This window comes from Nuphar pumila, chromosome 17 (assembly GCF_984573655.1).
Source record: "Nuphar pumila chromosome 17, dmNupPumi1.hap1.1, whole genome shotgun sequence".
Classification (NCBI taxonomy): domain Eukaryota; kingdom Viridiplantae; phylum Streptophyta; class Magnoliopsida; order Nymphaeales; family Nymphaeaceae; genus Nuphar; species Nuphar pumila.
In genome coordinates, this window is record NC_143265.1 from 17250797 (window position 1) to 17276827 (window position 26031).

Sequence of the window (26031 nt, forward strand, 5' to 3'; positions counted from 1 at the left end):
TACCCTTAGAGGCATGGTTCAGTGTTCAGGGCAAACACTTATATAAAATGTTCGAGCAGCTGTGGGCCACCTCTTTAATAGCGGTCAGTGGCGCCCCTAATTAAGTGTTCGGCCCTGAACACTGGATCCACTTCGATACCATTAGGAGATCCAACCCAACCCAATGACATAAGCAATTGATCACTGCCGCTACATATCTTTCTTGTAGTGTGAGTTCCATATTTGGATGGGGATGAATGACCAAGGCATATGATCCACAGAAAGCTAGATCTGACCAGTTTAGAGCTAGCAAATTTTGCACTTGGCCTCTAGGTTTACTTGGCTCCTGTTTGACATGTTTGCAAATCACACACCAGGGCCATTCTGAGTCCTAGCTAGCTCATCAAAGCCAAAACTTGCACATAAACGATCATTTTAACCATATACATAGAAACAGCAGTGGAATATCAATCCCAATGTTGTCAGTATCGGTGAGTATCGTCCTGTATTGGCCGATATATCGTATTGACAGAAAATTGATACAATATCGGCTATTTTTTAATACAACAACAATAACTACGCCTTCAATCATTTCTATCCAATGCCATGTCCTCGGTGAGGTTCAAAGCATTCATATCCTTTCCTATCATCTCCATCCAAGTCTAACTAGGCCTACCTCGACCTCTTTTAACTAATATATTTTTCCATTTCTCCATCCTTCTAACTGGAGCATCATTAGGCCTTCGCCGAATATGTCCAAACCATCGTAAACGATTCTCTCTCATCTTATTTTCAATGGGTACAACGCCTACCTTCTTACATATCTCCTCGTTCCGAATCTTATCTTTTATTGTATTTTCACACATCCATCTAAGCATACGCATCTCAACTACACTCATTTTTTGAATATAATGTCTCTTAGCAGCCCAACATTCCGTACCATATAGTAAAACGAGCCTAATAGTCGTCCTATAAAACTTTTCCTTCAACCGCAATGGCATTCTACGATCGCACAACACTCCAGTTGCACTTTTCTATTTCATCCACCCAACCTTTATCCTATGATTTACATCTCCATCAATTTCTCCATACTTTTAAATGATAGATCCCAAATATTTGAAACAATCATCCACCGATATTTCTTGCTCACCAAGCTTCACTACACTCCCATCACTACTTCGTTACTTACTAAACCGACATTCCATATATTCTGTCTTACTCTTACTCAACTTAAAACCTCTTGCTTCCAATGTCTGTCTCCATAATTCTAACTTAGCATTAACCCCAACTCTAGACTCATCAATCAAAACAATATCATCAGCAAACAACGTACACCACGACATATTTTCTTGAATTGATCTCGTAAGCTCATCCATTACTATAGCAAATAGAAAAGGGCTTAAAGCAGATCCTTGATGTAACCCAATCGTTATAAGAAAATTAGTTGTCATCCCTCCACAGGTGCAGACATTGGTTACTACTCCTTCATACATATCCTTAATTTTACTAATATACTTGAGATAAACACCTTTCTTCATCATTGTCCAACAGAGAACGTCCCTAGGTACTCTATCGTATGCCTTCTCCAAATCAATAAAAACCATATGCAAATCTTTGTTCCTCTCTCTAGTTCTCTCAATAAGTTGTCTAAGAAGATGTATAGCTTCCATAGTTGATCTTCCAGGCATAAAACCGAATTGATTCTCCGATATCATGACAACCTTCCTCAACCTACACTCAATCACCCTCTCCCAAAGTTTCATAGTATGACTCATGACTTTTATACCACGATAGTTTGTGCAATCTTGTATATCACCCTTATTCTTATATAGAGGCACCAAAGTACTCTTCCTCCACTCATTAAGCATCTTATTTGTCGGCCAAATCTTGTTAAAAAGATTTGTCAACCATTCTAAACCTTTCTCTCCCAAGCATTTCCAAGCCTCGATAGGTATACCATTTAGGCCAATTGCCCTTCTTGATTTCATTTTCTTCAAAGCCTCTACAATTTCTTTCTTTTGAATCTTACGCATGAAGTCACAATTCATCTCATGAAAAGGAATGAACAAGTCTCCAAGATCCTGAGCATGACTTTCATTAAATAGCTTATCAAAATAATCTTTCCATCTCTCCTTAATCTCCTCATCTTTGACTAAAACCCTTTGTGTTTTATCTTTGATACATCTAACCATACCCAGATCCCTCGATTTCCTATCTCTCATCTTTGCAAGTCTATAAATATCCTTCTCACCCTCTTTGGTATCCAACTTGTCATAAACCTCCTTATATACCTTATCCCTTCCGTTTCGAACTACTTTTTTAGCTTCCTTCTTTGCTATCATATACTTCTCCGAATTCTCATTATCATGACTCTTACTTAGATTTCTATAACACTCTCTTTTAACCTTAATAGCTAATTTGACATCTTCGTTCCACCATGATGTATCCTTACCTAACGGTGCACCGCCTTTAGACTCACCCAATACCTCTTTAGCCACCCGCTATCTTATTCCACATTGATTCTGAATCCTTATCGAGACACCAATCAACTTTCTTAACTACCTGCTCTACAAACGTTATTTGTTTAGATCCTTTCAGTGCCCACCACTTAATTCTAAGATCTATCCTATGTCTATCCCCTTTACAATATTGTCTAATTCTAAAATCTAAAATTAAGACTTTATGTTGTGTAGCTACACTTTCTCCCGGTATAACCTTACAATCGATGCAACAACCCCTATCTCTATTTCTAAGTAGGAACAAATTTATCTGACTCGTATTAACCCCACTTTTAAATGTTACTAGGTGAGACTCTTTCTTCCTAAACCAAGTGTTTGCTAAGATCATATCATAGGACAAACCAAAATCTAAAATCCTTTCTCCACTTTCGTTTCTTTCTCCTATACCATAGCCTCCATGGATACTCTCAAATCCATCCCTACTAATGCCTACATGTCCATTAAGGTCACCGCTGATGAAAAGCTTTTCTTCATAAGATATCCCTTGTACTACTCCATCTAAATCTTCCTAAAATTGATGCTTAATGGAATCATCTAAACCTACTTGAGGTGCATAAACACTAATAATATTAATAATATCCGTACCTAATACTAATTTAATAAGTAAAATCCTATCACCCTTCCTACGGACCTCAACTACATTATCTATAAACTCACGACTCATAACAATCCCTACTTCATTCCTATTTCTATTTATTCATGTATACCAAATCTTATATCCCCAAGGTTCTATCACTTTTACTTTCTCACCTACCCATTTGGTCTCTTGTAGACATAAAATATCAATCTTTCTCCTACATATAACATCTATTAACTCTACCAACTTACCAGTTAAAGACCCTATGTTCCAAGTGGCTAACCTAATTTTATGGTCTTGAACTAACTTCTTTACCCCTACCCGTCCAACAAAGTGAGGGAACCCTTGCCTATTTGACACAAAACCTGGGCGCCGGTGTGACGCGTCATTTACGGGTGACGACCTAGCAACCCTTGCCCATTTATCATTGCCTCCGGGTCTATAGAGTATAGTGTGTCGCTCAGTAAGGAGCGCCCCAACGAAATTCTCATATTGGTTCATATTCATATTGTATGACTAAGTTTTTATGCTAGCTGTCACTGGCCTACCACAACCCTCCTCCTTTATCCGGGCTTGGGACCGGCAGTGTATAACTAAACAATTATACACAGGCTATTTTTTAATAAATGTAAAAAATAATTAAAATAAATTTTTTAATATTATTTCAATAGTTTTAACACATGTCATGTTCTGATTGACACAAAATATTTTTTAATTATGCTTTTAGCCAATTCAGAATGATTCACTTGAGAATCAGTATCGGCCGATTCGCCTGAATAGTCGGCCAAGCGATTCATGGCCGATACCGATACGGGAAAAATTGATCATTCCTAAGACCTTATTTGTTAAAGAATCTACTCCTTGGTAACGAAAGCTAAAAGTTATATGAAATAGCTTGTGTTTCACTCTCCCATCAGATAAATGACCTTTTTTTTTTTTGAAAGGAAAGCTGGGGTTAGGGTAGGCAGACCCCTACCAGTTATACAACTTATACACCATTGGGTTTTGAACCTGCAACGTTCCAATACAAGGTGACGTACAATAATTGTTCCTACCAGACAATCCGAGCCCCAATGACCTTTCATCTTATGGATCTCCCCTACATATTTTGTCTTTGACATTGATGATGAAACGAAGATCAATCGACTATTGTTTTTCTTGTATTCTGCACAAAACCATCCGACCTTTCAAGATTTTAATTTAAACATCCCAATGCTTTTACAATAGGTTCATTAGGTAAATCAGTTTTTTAAAATAAATGAAAAAATTGAATCGATATTTAATTGGTCCTTTTTTACCATCAGATGACACGTCATTAAAAAATAAAAAGAACATTAATTTTTTTTAACCCCCTTAAAAATATTTAAAAATAATTTGAATCTGTCTTTGAGCGGATTCGATTTAGGCTGATTTTGACAACATTGGAACATCCTACTTAATTCACTAATTCGTGAAAGGATACAGAGTTCTTTCTTGCTTAAATTTATTTGAGATGATAGAATGAAAAGTCTTTTGTGTATAAAAGAACCGTGTATCAACCGGTCTCCACGTGGTTGGTTGGAGCTATCAGTGCACGTCTCCTCGTGGTAGGATGTTGCAGGTTCAAACCCCAGTGGTAAGTTGAATAATAACTGGAGGGGGTCTGACTAAACCCTAGCTTGCCTTTCAAAAAAAAAAAAAAAATAGGAACCATGTTATCACATGTTGGCAACTCGACCCAAGCGGGAACATAATCAGAGACCCACTTCCCTGCCGTAAGTATGAATTACATGTGAAAAGACACGTGGACACGATGCGTGATGCAAAGTTCAATTCACAAGTTAGAAAATTTCTTGAAAAATAGGGCACGAGGACACAAATGTTTTGATATTTTCTTAATAAAAAATCTTTTTTTGATATTTTAATGGAAAAAAATACATATTTATTGACATCTAACCTTTAAAATAATAAAATAATATTAAAATATTGTCTTTACACAGCAGTGTCTGTGTTGACGTGTCTGAGCGTGTCCGAGCGTGTCACAGGAGCACACTGCTGTGACGTAGATGTGGATAGTTGGTACATTATCGACCAAAAATGACATTCTTTTTCCATGTTGGCGACCTAATTTCATGAGAGGTAGAATAGAGTCAGGCAAGTTGGTTTTTACTGGATCAGTTGATATGGGCCAAGTTGTGACCTATTTTGGATTTTAGGTTCCCTCTTACGTGGCAACAAGGATGACAAACATGGAGCCTTCCTTCTTTGTTCCCTCAGCAGATGAGTATGCGGAGTGGGGCTTGCGTTGGATAGGGCAGGAGGTCCTTTGTACGCCCCATTGGATTCACTCCATACAACGATTTGGAAAACATCTTCTGCCTGACAAGGTGTTTGACTGGTATGTGCTTCGTTACCACCTTGTTCAAAGACAGAAGGAGCTGTCGAAGGAGCATTCGAAGGACTCATGAGAGAGAGAGAGAGAGAGAGAGAGAGAGAGAGAGAGAGAGAGAGAGAGGATTGGTTGGCTACAGTAACTGGACTTACAGCGTGATGTTGAATGTTTGATTGTTCATGTATAACTGACATTAAATCATGTGTGTTATGCAAACCACAACCAAATTCTAAGCGAACCACAAGATAGAGAGTAGAAAGAAAACAAGAGAAGACATGAGATTTTCTTGGTCTTATGTCTACGAACAAAAAAGAAGAAGCAAAAACCACTAACAAAATGTGAAGAAACTACAGAGCTTTCTCTCATACCCAACTCTCAAAATGAGGACACTATATTGTTAGGAAAGTTTTAAAATATTAATGATTACTACCAAAAGAGTTTTGAAAAAGTTTAGTCCCATATCTAAGAGAGAAAAGTTTTTCAAGAGGTTTAAATAGAGAGCTTGTTATCTATTCTTTACTTTGGTAGGCCTTGATTCTTTAGGTGGATTGCGGACGTTGCTGCACATCGTCCAGCAACAGACGCGCCATTCGCGCACACGCGCGCGTGCTCTTGATGGTGCGCGTTTTGATGGCGCACTATGCATTTCGCACGCTCGCAGCGGTGTGAGGTGCTTATGAGGTGAAAATATCCGTTTTGCTTTTCGGTTTGAGTTATCTGGCCGTTTGAAAAGCTTTAAGTTGCATGCATATCGAGTTAATGTTGCATTGTGACTGTTGGGCGGTTTTGGAGGCCTTTGATTGACAGTCAAAGGTGGGTGACCGTTCAGGTACTTTTCGTCCTATTTTCAAACCGTCAGATTTATGGCCATTAATCTCATTTATCGCAAAACGTTTTGGCCTCTCTAAAAGTCTATAAATATCTTCTATTTTCGTCTTTTGAGGACACAAGAATTTTACGACTCTCCAAAATCTTCTTCTTCCTTCTTCTCGATTTGGCTTGCAGAGTACAAGTGTGGTAGAGATCATCTGTCCTTGCGAAGCAGTGACTCTCTGGAGGTTCAAGCCTAGTTGTATCCTGGGAACTCAGTCGCATCAAACCCCTTTTCGCATCTTCGGTCTTCCCGGAGTGGGGCGATTGAAGTTCTAAAGATAGCGATCTTAAGAACGTGCCTCTAGGCTTGAGATCTCTTTTCTGAAATCCATTTTCACAAGGTTGGTGTAACAATTTTAGAACTTCATTATGGCTTCTGGTTCAACATCCAACTCCATCAATCTGCTTAGCCGTGACCTTGAAAAACTCGATCGATTTGATGGGTCAAACTTCAAGAGGTGGCAATCAAAGGTCTCTTTCTTGCTATCCGAGCTGCATATTGACTATGTTCTCAAAAAGCACTGTCGCTGCTGGAGAAGTTGAGATAGAAGAACAGAAGAAAGAGCGAGAGAAGTGGTTTACTGACAACTACCGATGCAAAGGGCATATCGTGAACACTTTAGCCGATTCCCTCTTTGACTTGTATTCACCATTGGAGTCGGCTGGAGAGTTGTGGAATGCTCTCGAGATCAAGTACAATGCAGAAGATGCTGGTAACAAAAGGTTTATCGTAGATCAATATGTTAATTTTTCTATTATTGATGATAAGCCTATACTTGCTCAAATTCATGAGATGCAAATACTGGCCTATAAGATCAAAGGAGAAGATATGTATCTTGATGATGACTTCCAAGTTGCTGTCATCATTGGAAAGCTGTCGGATTCCTGAAAAGGATATAGGAATCACCTAAAACATAAAAATGAGAAAATCACTTTAGATGGCCTTCTTAAGGACATCCGATATAAGGAAGAGACTCGTCTTCGTGACAAAAAGAATTTGAGTCCTAAAGAAGGTTATCCTAAAGTGAATTTTGTTAGTAACAAGGGTGGCAAAATCATGAAAACCCAGAAAATAAAAAAGAATTTTGTGAAAGGGAAAAAGCCAACTAATAAAAAGAAAATTAGTTGTTATGTTTGTGGCAAGTTTGGCCATTTTGCTAGAGAATGCAGAGAACAGAAGATGACTGGTCCTAAGCCAAATGAGTCAGAGGAGAGGCTTGTTGCTGTAATCTCTGAAACCTTTATGGTGGCTGCAAATAAGGACTGGTACCTGGATACTGGAAGCACTGTTCATGTGGCAAACAATAGGAACTTGTTCAAGTCGTATGAAGTAGTGGGGGAGGGATGCAATCTCTTTATGAGAAACGCTTCCTCAACTAAAGTGCTGGGAAAAGAGAGTGTGGAAATTAAGTTCACCTCCGGGAAAGTCCTAACACTTGAGAATGTCCACTATGCTCCAGAAGTTCGAAAAAATTTAATCTCTGCAGATCTCCTGTCACGAAATGGTTTTAAGATTGTTATTGAGTCTGGGATTGTAACTGTGACCAAAGGAAAAATCTTTGTAGGAAAAGGGTTTGCCACTGGTGGTATGTTCAAGATGAGCATAAATGAAGCTACTACTTCTGTTTATATGGTTGACTCCTATTTTCTTTGACATTCACGATTAGGACATATAAATTCTCGTTGCATTCATAATATGAATAACTTTGGTCTTCTTCTGTGTCATGTGAGAATAGAACATAAACATAAGTTTGAGACATGCATTCAAACTAAGCTAACTAGACTCCCGTTTCCTAGTGTAGAAAAGAATTATAAATTGCTTGAATTAGTGCATTCTGATGTGTGTATGATGGATAATGTTTTGAGTCGTGGTGGCAATAGGTACTTTATTACCTTTATAGATGATTACTCAAAATTTTGTTATGTTTATTTGTTGAAACATAAATCTGAAGCATTTTCCAAATTTCTTCTTTATCTAGCTGAAGTATAAAATAGGTTTAAAACAAAGATTGTACATTTAAGAACAGATAGAGGAGGTGAATACTTAGGTGGAGAATTTGATAAATTCTGTGAAGATAATGGTATTATCCATCAAACGTCAGCTCCTAGAACTCCTGAACAGAATGGAGTAACAGAAAGGAAAAACAGAACACTTGTAAAAATGATGAATGCTATGCTGCTTAATACAGGTTTGCATTCCAACTTATGGGGAGAGGCTATACTTTCTGCTTGTTATATTCTTAATCGAGTTCCTTATTCCAAATCTGATAAATCACCTTATGAATTGTGTTTTAGTAAGAAACCTAATCTTAGTTATTTTCGTGTTTGGGGTTGTTTAGCATATGGTAAAATTCCAGAAAATAAAAGGAAGAAGGTTGGACCTAAAGCATTTAAATGTGCATTTGTTGGGTATGCTGAACATAGTAAAGCATATAGATTTTTGGACATTGTTAATGATGTTATTGTAGAATCTAGAGATGCATCTTTCATAGAACATAAAAATGCATTTGATTCTCTTCTTGATGGCAGCCGGATTATAGTAGATGAACTTCCTGTAAATGACATGATTGAATATTCTAATGATTGTGTTGACGAACCAGAAACTGAAGTTAGACTCAGTAAACGCATTAGAAAACCAACTAATTTTGGTTCTGACTTTTATACATTTCTAATTGAGAATGATCCTGTGTCTTTTCAAGAGGCTATGTCTTCTCAAAATGCTGCCTTTTGGAGAGAAGCTATTAATGATGAAATAGAATCAATTATGTCTAATAATGTATGGAAATTAGTGGATTTACCTGTTGGTTGCAAAACTATTGGCTGCAAATGGATTTTCAAAAAGAAATTAAAAGCTGATGGTACAATCGATAAATTTAAAGCACGTTTGGTTGCAAAAGGCTTTAAACAAAAAGAAGGTATTGATTATTTTGATACTTTTGCTCATGTAACCAGAATATCTACTATTAGAATTTTGATTGCCATGGGTGCCATATATAAGCTTCAAATTCATCAAATGGACTTGAAAACAACCTTTTTGAATGGAGAATTAGATGAAGAGATATATATGGAGCAACCTGAAGGTTTTGTAGTGCTAGGGCAAGAGCGCAAAGTTTGCAAACTTGAGAAATCCTTATATGGATTAAAGCAAGCCCCTAAGCAATGGCATGAAAAATTTGATAGTTCTCTGGTGCATAATGGTTTTAAAATTCATGATGCGGACAAATGTGTCTACAGTAAAGTAGATAGTAGCTCAATTATTATTATTTGTTTATATGTTTATGATATGCTTATTTTGGGTAACAATAGTGAATGCATAAATCAAACAAAAAGATTTTTATCTTCCTTATTTTGTAGGAAAGGCTTGGGTGTTGCAGATGTTATTTTAGGAATCAAAATTATAAGGAATAAAAATGACATTGTATTATGTCAATCACATTATATTGAGAAAATTCTTACAAAGTATGGATATCTTAATAGTTCACCAACATGCACCCCATATGATCCAAATATGAAATTGACTCCTAATGATGGTGCTAGTGTTAAACAATTAAAATATGCCAGTGTTGTAGGTAGCCATATGTATGCAATGAACTGCACAAGGCCTGACATTGCCTATGCAATGAGTAAAGTGTGTAGATACACTAATAATCCTGGTCATCAACACTGGAATGTAGTGAACAAGATTCTTAGATATCTAAAGAATACTTTAGACTATGAAATTCACTATACCGAGTTTCCTGCTGTTATTGAAGGGTATAGTGATACAAGTTGGAATACTGACTTTGAAGATTCCAAGTCTACGAGTGGTTAGGTTTTTACCCTTGGAGGATGAGCAGTTGCATGGGGGTCTAAGAAACAGACCTGTATAACTCATTCTACAATGGAATCTGAGTTTATTGCTTTGGCATCTGCTTTTGCTTTGGCATCTGCTTGTAGAGAAGCTGAATGGCTTAAAAATATGCTAGTGGATATTCCACTAGGTGAGAAGCCAATACCTGTTATTTCAATGTTTTGTGATAGTCAATCAGCTATATGTAAAGCATGTAATATGAAATACAATGGGAAGTCTAGACATATTAGTCTAAGACACAGTTTTATAAGACAAATGATTGATGACAATATTATTTCATTAAAATACGTGAAGTCATGTCAAAATTTAGCAGACCCATTTACGAAAGGCCTTTCGAGAGATGTCATCAATAAAACATCGAGAGGAATGAGAATTAAGCCAATTAAGTCATCACCTAAGGATACCCAACCTAGAGCGCTGGAGATCCCACATGCATAGGTTCAATGGAAAACGAATTGGTGAATGACAAATATTAAGCATATTTATGTAAGCCCATTACTGATGTGTGCTCATGAGCTGTAACTAATATGAGGGTTGAGCTAATAGCTCTTAATGAGTTTGTAGGCCTTAAGGGTAAGGTGTGTGTTACAGTACACCTAGACAAACTCACCTATATGAGTGTAGAAATGTGAGTCGTTTCTTATGAGAATTGGCAAATCTCTAGAGCACTCATGAATCTAGGAAAGCACAAGGCTCTAAATGTGCCAACATGAAATCCACACAATCGTACTTTTGAAAACCTATGTATGATTGAAAACTTCATTAACAATATAAGGAGCTAAGTTCAAGGTAAGTCCACTTAGCACCTTGGTTAATTTAGGTTTTCTTTCAAATAGTGGGGGTTCAAGTCATGCAAACACTCTCACTAATGCATAAGTTTCTATGCAAGCCAAATATATTTTAAAACTAGTGGGGGATTGTTAGAAAAATTTTAAAATATTAATGATTACTACCAAAAGAGTTTTGAAAAAGGTTAGTCCCATATCTAAGAGAGAAAAGTTTTTCAAGAGGTTTAAATAGAGAGCTTGTTATCTATTATTTACTTTGGTAAGCCTTGATTCTTTAGGTGGATTGCGGACGTTGCTGCGCATCGTGCAGCAACGGATGCGCCGTTCGCGCACACGCGCGCGCGCGTGCGTGCGTGCGCAAGGGCGCTTGAGGCGCAATGTGGCGTTTTGATGGCGCACTTTGCACTTCGCACGCTCGCAGCGGTGCGAGGTGCTTATGAGGTGAAAATATCGGTTTTGCTTTTCGGTTTGAGTTATCTGGCCGTTTGAAAAGCTTTAAGTTGCATGCATATCGAGTTAATGTTGCATTGTGACTGTTGGGCGGTTTTGGAGGCCTTTGATTGACAGTCAAAGGTGGGTGACCGTTCAAGTACTTTTCGTCCTATTTTCAAACCGTCAGATTTATGGCCATTAATCTCATTTATCGCAAAGCGTTTTGGCCTCTCTAAAAGTCTATAAATATCTTCTATTTTCGTCTTTTGAGCACACAAGAATTTTATGACTCTCCAAAATCTTCTTCTTCCTTCTTCTCGATTTGGCTTGCAGAGTACAAGTGTGGTAGAGATCATCTGTCCTTGCGAAGCAGTGACTCTCTGGAGGTTCAAGCCTAGTTGTATCCTGGGAACTCAGTCGCATCAAACCCCTTTTCGCATCTTCGGTCTTCCCAAAGTGGGGCGATTGAAGTTCTAAAGATAGTGATCTTAAGAACTTGCCTCTAGGCTTGAGATCTCTTTTCTGAAATCCATTTTCACAAGGTTGGTGTAACATATATATATATATATATATATATATATATATATATATATATATATATATGACAAAGGGTACAAAATATTTTCAAAGCCATATAAAACCCCAAAACTCTCCATTATGCCCTTTCCTCCTCCTCCTTAGCCGAGAGTGATGATGTGGTTTGAATTAGTCCATTATTTGACCCACATGCCACGTCATGTGTAGAGTCTTCGTGGGACTCTATTTTATTTTTTTTACTTTTCTTGTATATTATGAAAAGTACATAAGAGAGAGGAAGAGTCTTTCATGTTTTGTATGATTGTGGTATTATGAGTGTTATTTTGGTAAAAAAAAACAAGAAAGAGAAGAGAAACCATGTGCAAATGTTATTCCTCCATTGGAGACCATCATAAAAGAGTTTCCTTTGGTTGCACATATAGGTGATTGAAAGAGGAAGATTGGGTTGCACACATCGATTATATTAGTGAATCGAATAATAAGTACAATTGTTCCTAGATTTTTTGTGGTTTTGCATATTTTTCTTATAAGATGATTGTTTCTCATTAATAAGATAATCTCAAACTCTCTCCGTGGATGTAGGCACATCGTCGAACCACATAAATCTTCTTGTCTTGTGGTTGATTGCTTCTTTGCTTATCATTGGGTAATTTATGTTCTCTCTTTGAGGCACTATCAAATTCGAACATCTTTTTAGATTAATTTACGTTTGAACTCTAAAACTACAACAAATTGGTATCAGAGCCATGATTTTTTATTTAAGGATGATTCAGTATGTCTCCAAAGATATCAAGTGCTAAGTTTGTGGTAAAAAAATTTTATGGCAAAGAAAACTTTAGCATATGCAAAAGAAGTGTGAAGGATCTTTTGACCCAACAAGATTTATACAAAGCCCTAATGAGCAGACCGATGAAACTAGTGGTGATAGTTAATTGGCAATAAACCACCACTTTAACATTGTCAATGAGTGATGAAGATTAGGAGTTCAATTTTAGTGTTTTGAGAAATGTATAATATGCTCGAAATTGAATTGACTAAGGAGTTATGAGAAAAATAAAAGAGTTTATATATGATCAAGTACCTACCTAATAATTTGTATTGAAAACCACAACTTTATGAATTTTATATAAAGGAAGACACTAGTATTTTGGATTACTTGAATGCCTTTAATAAGATTGTAAGTCATCTTATAAGTATGGATGTAGAGCTTAATGAACATGATTAGTCCCTAATTTTTTTGAAATCTTTATCCCCTAAATATGTAAGCTTGAAGACCATACTTTTGTATGAGAAACAAATTATGTATCAACTTTGCTGATATTATTGTTGTATTTTTTTTAAATGAGATGTTTAATAAAACTTATTTAAATGATAAAAAAAGTGAAGGCTTGATTGCGAAGACACTGAATGAAAGTAGGGGTCGGCCTAAGGGGCGTGCACAATCAACATATCGTATTAGGTTCAAATCGATGGACAAATCTAAATTGAGATGCCATTATTGAAAGAAGTTGAGATACTTTGTGAAAGAGTGTCACAAGCTCTAAGAGAAGACTAAGAAAGTAAAAGTAAAAGATTTTGATCAAGCAAGTGTATCATAGATGATGAAGACTTGAGAAACAATCTCTCAGTTTCTTCAAGTATGAATTCTTTTCTTGATTCATGGATTTAATTCTAAATGTTCTTTTCATATGTGCCTCAATAAAGGTGCATTTAACCTCTATATCCTATATAATTGTGGTATTGTTCTCATGAGAAACAATGCTTAACGTAAGATGGTAGGAATTGGTAGTATAAAGATAATGAATGTTTGATAGGGTTATTCGTAGTTTTTCTTATGTGAGACATGTGTCAAAGTTACGAAAGAATCTCGTATCTTTGGGTGCATTAGATTCTAAAGGTTGATCATGACCACTCACTTCTGTAGAAGACCCAAGGACGTGCCCACCTAGAATAAAAGAGGCAGTCATGGCTCCCCTAAATTTTCTAGGTTGAGGGTCAAGGCATTGCCCCTCGCGGCATAATAAAAAAAATGGCTAAGAGAATTTCATGCCACCTACCCTGTATAAGGTAGACAAAAGACCATTCCAGTTCAGCATACCTCGATAAAGGCATACCCAGAATCTTGCTCAAGGTTATCTTTATTAATTAGGTCATGAGTAAATGTATCTACCATTTAGGTTAGTGCATTGTCATCTTATTGTTCACTCTTTGAAACCTTAAATCAGTATTTTATTGAGCACCCAAATGCCCACGCAACCCTATGGGATTTCTATCACCCTATATGCATTTCACAAATACTGCATCTCAAAGCATTACATGCATTCTCATAAACAATGAATCATGTAAACATGTTATTCAACAATTTATTCATGCAATATCACATAATTTCAATAAATAAAGATCAACATGCATCATTGTTATCATCGCAAAAATTTTTTCCCTCCCTTGCGAGAGAGAAACGAATTTCGTGAGTCAAACTCGACCAAAGTTTTGAAAATGATTTTGAAAATTTACTCACCTCCGTTTTTAAAATTTGCGGGAAAATTCCGTGGAATGGGATCCGCCTGTCGGTACGAGGTTCAACCGTTCCTGGCGCCTTTACCAAGGGTAATTGAACCAAGGATCAATTACGTGCTTTAATTTGACTCAAATAGCTAAATTATGCTCTATTTTTCCTAGAATGCACAAAGAATCAGGCTTGTGCTATGAAATTTTAAAAAAAATGCAAGTTTGAGAAACTATGATGTTTGCTTTAGAAAATTGAAATATGCTTGAAAATTGATAGGAAGAGTGCTTGAAAATTGAATTCCTGGGAAAATCATTGAATTTCATTGGAAGTCAGAAATTTGTATTGTAAAGTGATTTCTCAGGAAAATTTGAACTTTGGAAAATCGATTTTGAAATTTGGAATTGCTTTTCTGGGAAAATGGATTTGAGAATTCTAAGAAAATCTAAGAAATTCATTAGAAAATGATTTTTGAAATGGAAAATAGATTCTCAAGTAACTAGATTCTCAGGAAAATAGGAAATTTGAGAAAATCGATCTTTTTGAAAACTTGAGACTTTGAAATTTGAGAATTTTAAAACATTGAAAAATCTTGGTTTGAACTTGGGAAATGCTTTGAAATCTCTTTTGAAAACTCAGGATTTTGAGAAAATCAGATCCTCAGAAAGACTTGGAAATTCTTGAGAAAGTTGAATTTTCTGAAATTGAAATTGGAAAATGAATTTGAGAATAATGCAATTTGAATGATATGAATGAATGAATATGAACTTGAAAAGGGAATTTCAATTAAGGAATTGAAAAATCCTTTTGAAGTTTTGAAAAATGCAGTGCATTTTGAAGTTAGCCTAAGAGTGTAGGCTGAATGTGGCTAATACGAAGATCATAAATCTTGGTTTTCTTCGTATTCTGACTATGGCCATAAATACGAATCCCACCGAGTTTATAAACTCCATAAAAGCTTGTGCACATGCCATTCGTGTAAACCATAGTGAATTTGAAATAATGTGCATGAATCATACATCACATATTAAAATTTGCATAAATTAAACTATATGCAATGCAGCCCTATTCTAAGCAGAAATGTAACTCTTATTCCAAATATTACATTGATTTTTACATTGAATTGAAATAAAAGAAATAAAATGGCTAAGTCTTCTTCTTGAATATTCCTGCAAAACTAGAAAATAAAGTTAGCACAAAAATATAGGTTTTTCTGAATTTATCCGAAAATATGGAAAATTATTGAATATTATTCAGATATAAACCCAGAATCATACCCCCTTTGATATAAACATGAAAAATAATGAATAAATTTTGAAAATAAACTTGAAAATTCGAAATTGGGGTCAAAATGACCAAAATACCCCTGATGACCTTGAAATCAGGGTTTTATGAAAGAATTTTTATAAATTTTGGAATTTTGAAAATCAAATGAAATAAATCAAACATAATATGATAAAATATGATGATATGCATGAAATTTTGGAGAATTAGAAATTGAAATTTCGAAATTTAGGTCAAAATAACCAAAATACCCCCGATAACAAGACTATGGCCTTGAAACCAGGGTTTTTTGAAATAAATTTTGCAAAATTGAAAAATATGAAATGCAAAGGAGATTGAAATTAACCCTAATATGATTCTACATGCTTATGTACATGATAAAAACCCTAAAATGGCAAAAATATCATAAAATATCAAATTTAACCTCATTTTCGCCTGATTTTCGCTTCTGAATTTAAAGATAAATTAACACATGGAGCAAATGAACTTAAAATTAAACCAAATTTGGCATGGACACCTAAAATATCCCTAAAAGCAGAATGGAACTCGAAAATATATATTTTTTTTGTATTTTTAAATATAGAAATTCAAGTAAAAACCTAAATTTTGTGATGTTTGCCTAAAATGTTGATTCTAAAGGGGATTTAGGATATCAAACTTCCATAAAAATTTTCCAAATTTTATGGGATGACAGGGGACAGTAAGGCAAGGATTTTTTCCTTTTACACTTTCTGGTTTTGACCTATGGTCGGAGCTGTACAACTCCGGCAAGTTGGATCAGAATCCGGCGACTCTAGGATTTAGGGGAAACAGACAGGTTTCGGTAGAAAACATGGGAAAAATAGTATACAGATGGGAAAAAGGCTGAAATTGTGGGAAAATGTCCCTGACAAATATAGGAAGATTTGAGCTTTTGACATCTTTGGGATTATGGTTATGGTTTGGAAAAGGATATACTGTTATCAGAGACCTAAATCTCTGAGATTTCTGGACATTGGAATCTGTTAGACAGAAAGGGAAAATCCGGGAAAACTAATGAAACAGATCCGAAAATTCCCAAATTTTGGGAAATGACAGGAAATTACGTTAGGAACAACTTTCATGTTGAAAGTTTTTGCATACGGGTTACATATTGGATGGACTTGGTGAATTAGGGTCTGTCTACACCCTGACAAAAGAAAATCGATATTTTCCCAAGGGTCTGAGAAATCCGCGTTTTTACAGAAGTCAAAACTGACTGGAAAAACCTCAAAATTTCCAGATCACTATTAGATTCAATTATAAATCTACTGTGATTTTTGGAGAGCAATCCAAATCTCCCACAAGGGTGGTGTCGGAGGTTCTTTTCTGCTAAAGCAGAAATTGAAAATTTAGAGAACTGCAAAATCCTAGCTTGATATTCGATTCATTTGATAAGGTTTCAGAACTCAAACGGATCTAAATTTTTAATATTAGATCATGGACAAATAAACCTAACTACAAATATTTTTTTTTGGATTTATTAAAACGAAAATCTATATAAAATAACGGCTGTAACTTATGCTACAACTAATTTCTACAAGCCTTAACACGAATCTTAATGATATCAAACAGACTATTAATAAAACAATAAGACTAAATTAATAAAATGCTTGAAATGCATATTTAACATGAATATAATATTTAAAATAAAGAAAAACAGGGATACAAATCTTTTTTTTTTTATGGCTTGTGGGAAGGGAGGATCCGATCCATGCATCGGATGGATCTCCCTTATTCAGCCTTGATCAATGGTAAATCAATATTACAAACTCATAAAATAGCTTTTGCAACTAGATGAATCCAGTTTTGAACCGGATTCATACTGGAGTCATGGAAGAAATCACAAGAATAATGGGTTTTACCTTGAGATTCGCTTGAATGGAGGAGTTTGCACCGGTTGGGGCAAGGTTGCTGCTATAGAGAAGCTGCAACGAGAGAATGGCTGACGGATTTGCTGTGGTGATTGTCACCAAGTAAGGCTGGTAGTGATTGAAGGAGGCTGCTGCAATTGAAGATGGTTGGTGTCTTGAGTTGCTGAAAGTTGGCTGAAGATGCAACAAGGTGGACTGTGGTGCAGCTGCTGGCTGAAGATGGCTATTGCTGTTGTGGCTGCAGCCAAGGCTGGAGTTGCTGGTGGTTGTGTCTACAAGATGGTGGCTGCTGTGGTGGCCCAGTTGCTGTGGTGGCTGAAGAAGAGCTGCAAGCTGGTGAACTGCTGTAGAGGGGTGAGAAGCTGTGTAATGGAAACCAAGAGAGAGAGAGAGAGAGAGAGAGAGAGAGAGAGAGAGAGAGAGAGAGAGACGTTGAATAGCCTCTTTTTTAGGTAGCCGTCCATGGTTTTCTTGATAACTTAGGTTTTAATCCATTAAAACCTAAGTTACCAATAATAATAATGGCTAACTTGACTTTATTTTTGTGTACAGCCATACGTGAATGGCTATAGCTGCAGCCTTGGCTTTTTTTCTTTTTTCCTTTTTGTTTTGTTCTCCCTAACTTAGGTCTTAATAGGATCTTTTCTAAGTCTTTGATAGAAAAATGAGAGAGAGATATACGTGAATGGTTGGGCAAGAGGGAAAGGAGGGAGGAAGGAAAGGAAGAAGGAAAGAAGGAAAGAAGGAAAAAGGAAATAAGAGGAAGAAGAAAAGGAAGAAAAAGAAAGAAAAGGGAAAAAGAAAGGAAAGAAAGAAAAGGAGGGAAAAAGGAAAAGGGAAAGAAAAATGAGGGAAAAAAAATGAAAAGTGGGGCTGGAGGCTTGGACGACCACCTTGTGGGTCCCACCTCTCTAAAATGCAAAATAAATAAATAAAAACAAAAATGAACAAATAAAAAGAAAATTGAAAGGAATAAAAGAATTTTTTTTTTAATAAAACAAAAATGTAAATGAGTGGGCCATCTCAGAGCGGGTCCAAATTCTACTTTTGAAATTTATTTTGACGATTAGAGGGGTAAAATAGTATTTTCAGAAAATTTCCACGCGAAACAAGCTATTTTTTGCAGTTTTTGAAACGAGCTCGGATTTTGAAGTTCAATACCCCATCGCGAAGCAAATCCAGTGTAGAATTTAAAAATCTGATTTTGAAAGAAATCCAGATTGTTTTTCTCAAGAAAATATTTCCAAACGAAACGAGCTATTTTAGCAATTTTTGAAACGAGCTCGGATTTTAAAGTTCAATACCCCATTGCGAAGCAAATCGAGTGTAGAATTTGAAAATTTGAGTTTGAAATAAATCCAAATTGTTTTTCTTGGGAAAATATTTCCAAATTTAGACTCCTGGGGGTAAAATTGTTAATTTTAAAAACCCGGGGTTTGAAATTCATTTCTAAAAGCTTTTGAAACTTGATCTGGATTGAAATTTATAAAACTGGAGTTCTGGACTTCGAAAATGGAATGAAATGTGATGAAATGTTATGAAATGCTGAGAAATGATATGAAATGATGAGAAATGACATGTGAAATGCATACCTTGAATGAAGAATTTTGGATGTTAGACCCCGATTGACACTTGTACCAGTTCAAAGAGCATTAAAATTGATAAAATTTGTAAAATAGCTCAAGAAATGGTTTTCGGGACTCTACTGGGTCAGAGTGACACTGAAAATTGGGGTTCGAGCTGGATTGAACTGAGATGAGCTAGATTGAGCTGGGTTTTAGAGTTTCAGAACTCAAATAAACTGACCAGGCACTGACTCAACTGACCTTTCTGACTGAATTTTCAAGAAAAGCTACCATTTTTAGAGAAATGGTACAGAATGGTCTCTAGAGTGAAGTGAATTACGAACTTGAGCTGGCTTTGAGCTAAAAAAAAGGTCAATAATACTGACATGAACTAAAATCGAAGCTCGAACACTAGCTTAATTGGCTGAACTCATCTCAATTTCAGTTGAAATGAACTAAAATGGGCTCCTGGACACTTGGAAATGGTTTTGAACTGAAACTGGAGCGCTTGAACTTCTGGTGAACTCAAGTTAGACTCTGGGGAGTATGACTAACTATGAATGACTGACTCAGAGACAATTGGCTTGGATTTGAGTGAGAAGTAAGCTCATTTATGAAGAAATGATCTCATTTTGGCAGGAATGGTCAGAAATGGGAATGGTCTGTTCATTGTGAGCTCAGATGAGCTTGAAATGACTAATATTCTAACTATTCTAAACTGACCAACAAGCTTGGTTGACTCTGACTGACTGGGGTCCGGGATGACCTAGGGGTAAAATGGTAATTTTCCTAATGAAAGTGGGTAAAATGGTAATTTTCTGAAACTGACTCGGGGTTTGACTCCTACACTGACCTAACAGGGTTGGCACTGCACGAGGAGGGTTGTTTGAGAATGGATGAGGAAAATTTGGGGTGTTTACAATCATTATCATAAATATAAATAATTTTATGAACCATAGGTTTAAATCATTGTCAAGTTATTTAGGTCATGTGGCTAGAGTGGTCTGAAATCGTACAACCAAAATATGTTTTGTCAAATCACAATGAAACCAAACATGTCCAAATTCATATTTTACATTATTTGTCAATAAGATCATGACCATGCTCATATTAACATGAAAATAAATATAGTTATGCTATCATGAATGAATTAGATCATGAATATCAACTACAATTTGTGTAGGGGCTTATTTCTCTTAAACAGAGCATCCTTACACCAAAACCATAACTTACCGATCGTGATCTAACTCACCTCTATCTCTATTATAAATATTTATATCAAATATGATATAATTCAAAACTGATTTTGTGAAAGTTTTGAAGAAAAACATCAAAACATAATTAGAGTCACGAAACCTGACTTTTTCGATAAGAGCTTCCATAAACCCTTATTGAGCAAATCAACATAACTCTCATTAATGTATTGATTTTTTAGTACTTCAAATCATATTAGACCTGATTAAGATATCCATAATAACATATTGAATTAATGAGTTTATTGCAACTAACCCATAACAAAAAACACACAAATCAATTTTTTTATCCAAGCTCCTATAAGCCCAAATCGAAAGGCTCATATGTTTTTAATTATGTTCAGTTGTAGCCATGCTTATCCATGGTAAATATACATAATTTAATACAGTTCATGTTGTACATAACTTAGAAAAATCAAATCTCAACAACATATACATTTATACGAATCAAATCTCAAGAAAGAGCCCAAAACCCTAAATCGATTCCTAAGAAATAAGGGTTTTGATTCTCTTAAATACAAATCATTCAATTTCCATTAAGTAAAGCATGATTTTAGTTATTTAAAAAGCTACACAGGTTGAACACAATCATATAAATAGAAATACTCTTCTTTGGAATCAATCAAAACAGTTAATTTGCATAACAGTCAAACTTTGGCAATATCTTTCAACCACAACTTACACAAATTCGAATTTAGTTCTTTCTTAGTATTTGGTTCTTTGTTCATGCTTCAATAAGATGTCTTAACACTGATAATATGTATAATATGGCAGAAAATAGTAAAATAATAAGATCCAAACACATTACTATCTAATCATAAGTATAAGTCATCAGGGAAATTCGGATCCCTGAAAATCTGGTTTTACAAAATCTACCAAAAATTGCAGATCGCATATAAACTCATCAAGAATGCAACCCAACAAACCGATCTTAAAAATAATGAGTAAAAGAATAATTTAAAATCTTCTACTAAACCTTGTTCTGATAGAGTTTCAATCAGAATCTGTAAACCGTAGAATTTTTTATCCAATTGATGATTTTCTTGGGATTTTTAAAAAATATTTTTTGATAAAACCCTTTTTACACAGTCTTTTATTATATGTTAGACTTTACCCAAAAGTTTTATAAAATATTCAGAGTGATTTTGCTTGGGCTTTCATCCCTTTCAAAAAGATAGGTCGAAATAGTCCTGTAACTAGAGCCTGAAACTAGAGTTCTTTTATGATGGACATTTCTTCCTTAATACAAATCCAAATCAGGTAAAACAATATGCTAAGATTAAGTCCAAGATGTATAGATTAACCCAATATTTTTATTTAGATTTTTCAAACTGATATTCTACGAGATACATAATTGTTTTTGAACCTGGTTGAGAATAATATATCAATCATCTCAAACTAAGGATTCTTAGAAAATGTTTTTGCTAAAAAAATTCTTGAGGCCATAAAACCTTTGAAATCTCAGTATTTTAAATTTAACCAGATCTAATAAGGGCTAACTTATGAATATCACAAAAAAGAAAACACATTATGGCTAAATATAATCTGAATCAACAAAGAAACCCTATTTAGACATGCCTTTCAAAATTGTTTTGATGAAAACCTCATGATTCGTGCTTTGTAAATCCAAATAGCAATTTCTTTATAAAAGAAAATGTGTATAACTACTCTAATCATATAAATACACCTCTGAAATATTATACTATACATATATGCATGCTCGATGTATGTACAAAGCATCTACCACGTAAATCTTACCTGAAAATCGATAGAACCGCTAAACCGAAAGAAAATTGGGTGATCTAGTCTCTACACCGCCACCAACACCACCAAAAGATTTACAAGTTTAATGTCTATTCACCACTACTCCAGACCTCCTAGACGTTTTTAGGAGAAGAGGAGGAAGAAGAAATAAGAAAGAGAAGAAGAGAGACAAAGACATTTTTTTATTTTATTTTTCAAAAAAATGAGAGGGGCGTGTGGGAGGTGGTTTAAATAATCCTCTCACCTAGGTCATAGTCCTAAGGGGTTAAGGACTTTTTCCCCCAAAATCATGTGGAGGGGGAGAGGAGTCCTCTCTGAGTTAAAAGTTTATCTCCTCGACTCCTTCCTCAATTGGTTATTTGATTTTCATAAAATTTTATTTGATTAGGATTCTTAAGTTTGACTATTCTATAACTAACTACTAATAATATCCAACTAATTTAATCTTATTCAAGAGGTGTGGGATGTCCCATCCTCTTTATTATCTTAATTAATAATTTGATTTAATTTCTTAATTGAAATCTTAATTATTTTCTTTATTTATTTAGCTTTAAATTATGACTAGATAAGATTTTAACCCACACAGACTCTTTGATCTAAATGGAGTCTACATAGGACATCCCCTATGAGGGTCTAATTCATTTCCATTGGATCCAAATAATATTTTAAATTAGATCCAATCCAAATATCACTTCAGATCCATATTGGATCCAAATGCCGAATTTAGATCCAAAACAAATGTCCAAAATCTAAAATCATTTACTTTCTCATTTAGTCCACATATTTTAATTTTTTACAATTATTATTGCAATATTCTTCATAACTTAAGATGAAAATACATAATTAGTCAAAATCAGGAAAATCAAGAATTTGCACTATAGTCATAGATGTACCAATAATTCATCATTTATTCATTTTTATTACCTACGAAAATTCTCGGGTTTTATACCAAGGTTGTTGAAACTTGTTTGATTGCTTGATCTTGAATTTCATGCTTGGATAATTCTCGGGTTTTACCAATATATGCATGTTTATTGAATTATTAAACTAACCAGAGTTGGGATTGGTGGAAGGGTTGTTCAAATTATAAAATCAACCATTAAAAGTGTTTGTTTTATAGGTTGAACTATTCAACATGAAAAGATAAAATTAGAATATAAACTTTTAATTTTATTGTTGTTCTTTTTGCGTTAAATCACATTCTACTTGCATGAGTCATCCGATTTGCATTCACGCACTAGACCAACTACTTAGATCTATCCCAAATCACACATAAATCTTGTTGAGTTGTGCATTTAGTGTCTTAGGGTGTATTTCTGTTGTATACTTATTTTTCAAGTTGTGTTCTTATCCTTGATTATTTCATTTGTGAACTTGATTCTAGTGGGCTAATATACGCTCATGCTTGCACTCCAGCAGACCCCCCCCTAGTGCTTAGTCTGGCTTAGAGCATCGACATTAATAAGGCCTAACATCATTTTTTGTATCAAAACCTAAGATAGGTATCCTACACTTTAGAGTGATCCTACCTATAGTTGGTTATGGCTTGGAGATAGGGTGGTCGTGGTCGAGATGATTATTTTGAGGCTAACGAAGCTAGGTCTCATAATCATGTGGGAGTATATGAAATAGAAGCGTAGAACCCAATTCCTTTATCATAACTATTAGAGATAATTATATGAGAGGTACCAAAACCTCAAACATGCTACAAAGTCTGTTCACCAGTATACTAAGGAGTTCCATGACCTAGTTGCTAGAAACAATATTAGAAAAAATAAAGAATAATTAGTGTTCAAATACATAGGTGGTCTAAACTATCAATTGCAAAAGATATTGAATTTTGTCAAGAGTTGGACCTTATCAGAAGCTCATCAATGATCTAAACATTGGGAGAGATCTTCCCAAAGGAAGACCATAGGTAGAGTCAATCAACCCGTAAATACCACTAGTGTAATATTGTGTATTTTCCCATGATTTTTAAATTCAAAATATATACATTTTAAATTATATATTCATTTAAATTGATAAAATCATGAGAAAATATTAAAAATAAAGGTGACATCATGGCCTAGAGCCCACTGACATGACCTAAATGAGTTGATTTTAATTTGAGAATTTTTCAGTTTTTAACTTTTAAATTCAAGCAAAAATCAGGCTAAATTTAGGCAAAATTTAGGTATGACCACCGTTAGATCTGCCTCAATATGTAGATCATGTTAGTGACCTATTTTTTTGAAATCGGATTATGGTTGACCTGAAAAATGCATTTTTCAAAATGACTAACCTTTATTTTTCATATTTTTTTGGTTTGGATCAGACTAGATTCGCTCTGTTTGATCCAAGTTAATATGGATTTAGACCCAATCTATATTCCATATTGACTAGGATCTGTTCCAATTAGGATCCATGCAAATTTGGATATGAATTTGGATCTTAGATCCAGATCTGAATCTGAAATCCATCCATGGCCATTTTAAAACTTTAAAACCAACTTTTAAATAAAATTAGGATGAAGTAGAGTTCTATATTAAATAGAATACTCTCTAAGCATAGATCTAGAGGGGATGTCACCCCCTTCTAGACCAAACACCTAATATATATAAAAAGGTATTAGAAGCCTCTCTCTAGAATTTGTATTCTAGGGAGAGAGAGTGTGTGAGATAGAGAGAGAGAAAAGCAAGAAGGAAAACTCATGTGAGGAGAAAGAGAAAAAATAAATAAAAGAGAGGAAAGAAAGAAAAAGGAGAAGAAGAAGAAGAAAAAAAACATTTTTTTTCATACATCCATCCACTTTTTTGGGTTCTTCACACTTAGAATCAAGGTACAAGTCTCTCTCTAATTTTTTATGGAAAGGAATATGTATAAATTGATTTGGGCATGGATTTAGGGGGAAAAAAGGCAAATCTGAATATATATATATACATATACATATACATATATATATATATATATATATACATATACATATATATATATATATATATATATATATATATATATATATATATATATATATATATATATATATTAGAGAGAGAGAGAGAGAGAGAGAGAGAGAGAGAGAGAGAGAGAGAGAGAGAGAGAGAGATAGGTGTAGTTAATGTTTTATCCATTTTCCTTGTTCATCTATGCTAAAAGTATGCATATCGATTTTTAAACCATGCATCTAAATATATATTTGTTGATTTTCTCATGTTCATGCAAATCTGAATATATATATATATATATATATATATATATATATATATATATATATATATATATATATATATATATATAGATCATGCATTTGAATATTTTTTTATGATTTAGATGTGTTGATCATGCATTTGAATATATATTATGGTTCAAATTTGTTGTATTCCTTTTTGCATAGACATACTACATATAGATTTATATATTCAGGTCTATCAACACTTTTGTTCATTGAATTTGAATATTTTGTTTAATACAGATCTGCTGAGTACATCCTCACATTGTCTCGATTCAAATCTGCCAAGTTACATGCATGTACTTGGTTCAGTTCTGCTGAGTTACATGTGTAACTGTTTTGATTCAGATCTGTCGAGTTCCATGCTTATGCAACAAAACATATTGTTTTGATTCAGATATATCCAGTTACTTATGTATTTGAATAAATTGTTTTGGTTTAGATTTGCTGAGTTATATATATGAACCTGAATATATTTTGTCTAATTCAGAGTTGTTGAGTTATATATATATATATATATCCATGAATCTGAATATATGTTCAAACTTATCGAGATATATCAATGCATTCTGAATATATTGTGTGATTCAGATTTGTTGAAGTTACACGCTCATACATCTGAATATTTGT

General features: G+C 34.6%; 1 protein-coding gene across 2 annotated transcripts in view; it reads left to right on the forward strand.

The window, feature by feature from the left end:
* The window catches only part of LOC149811730 (very-long-chain 3-oxoacyl-CoA reductase 1-like), a 32786-nt gene that overhangs the window by 1717 nt on the left and 5038 nt on the right, over positions 1-26031 (forward strand). The window contains exon 3 of one of the 2 annotated variants that reach the window (XM_089993581.1): positions 5271-5681. The exons of the other annotated variant lie outside the window; for it this stretch is intronic. Within the exon in view, the coding sequence (XP_089849707.1) occupies positions 5271-5522 (252 nt within the window). The 3' untranslated portion in view covers positions 5523-5681. Of the gene's footprint in view, positions 1-5270; positions 5682-26031 lie in introns of those variants that run through there. 2 annotated transcript variants of the gene reach the window in all.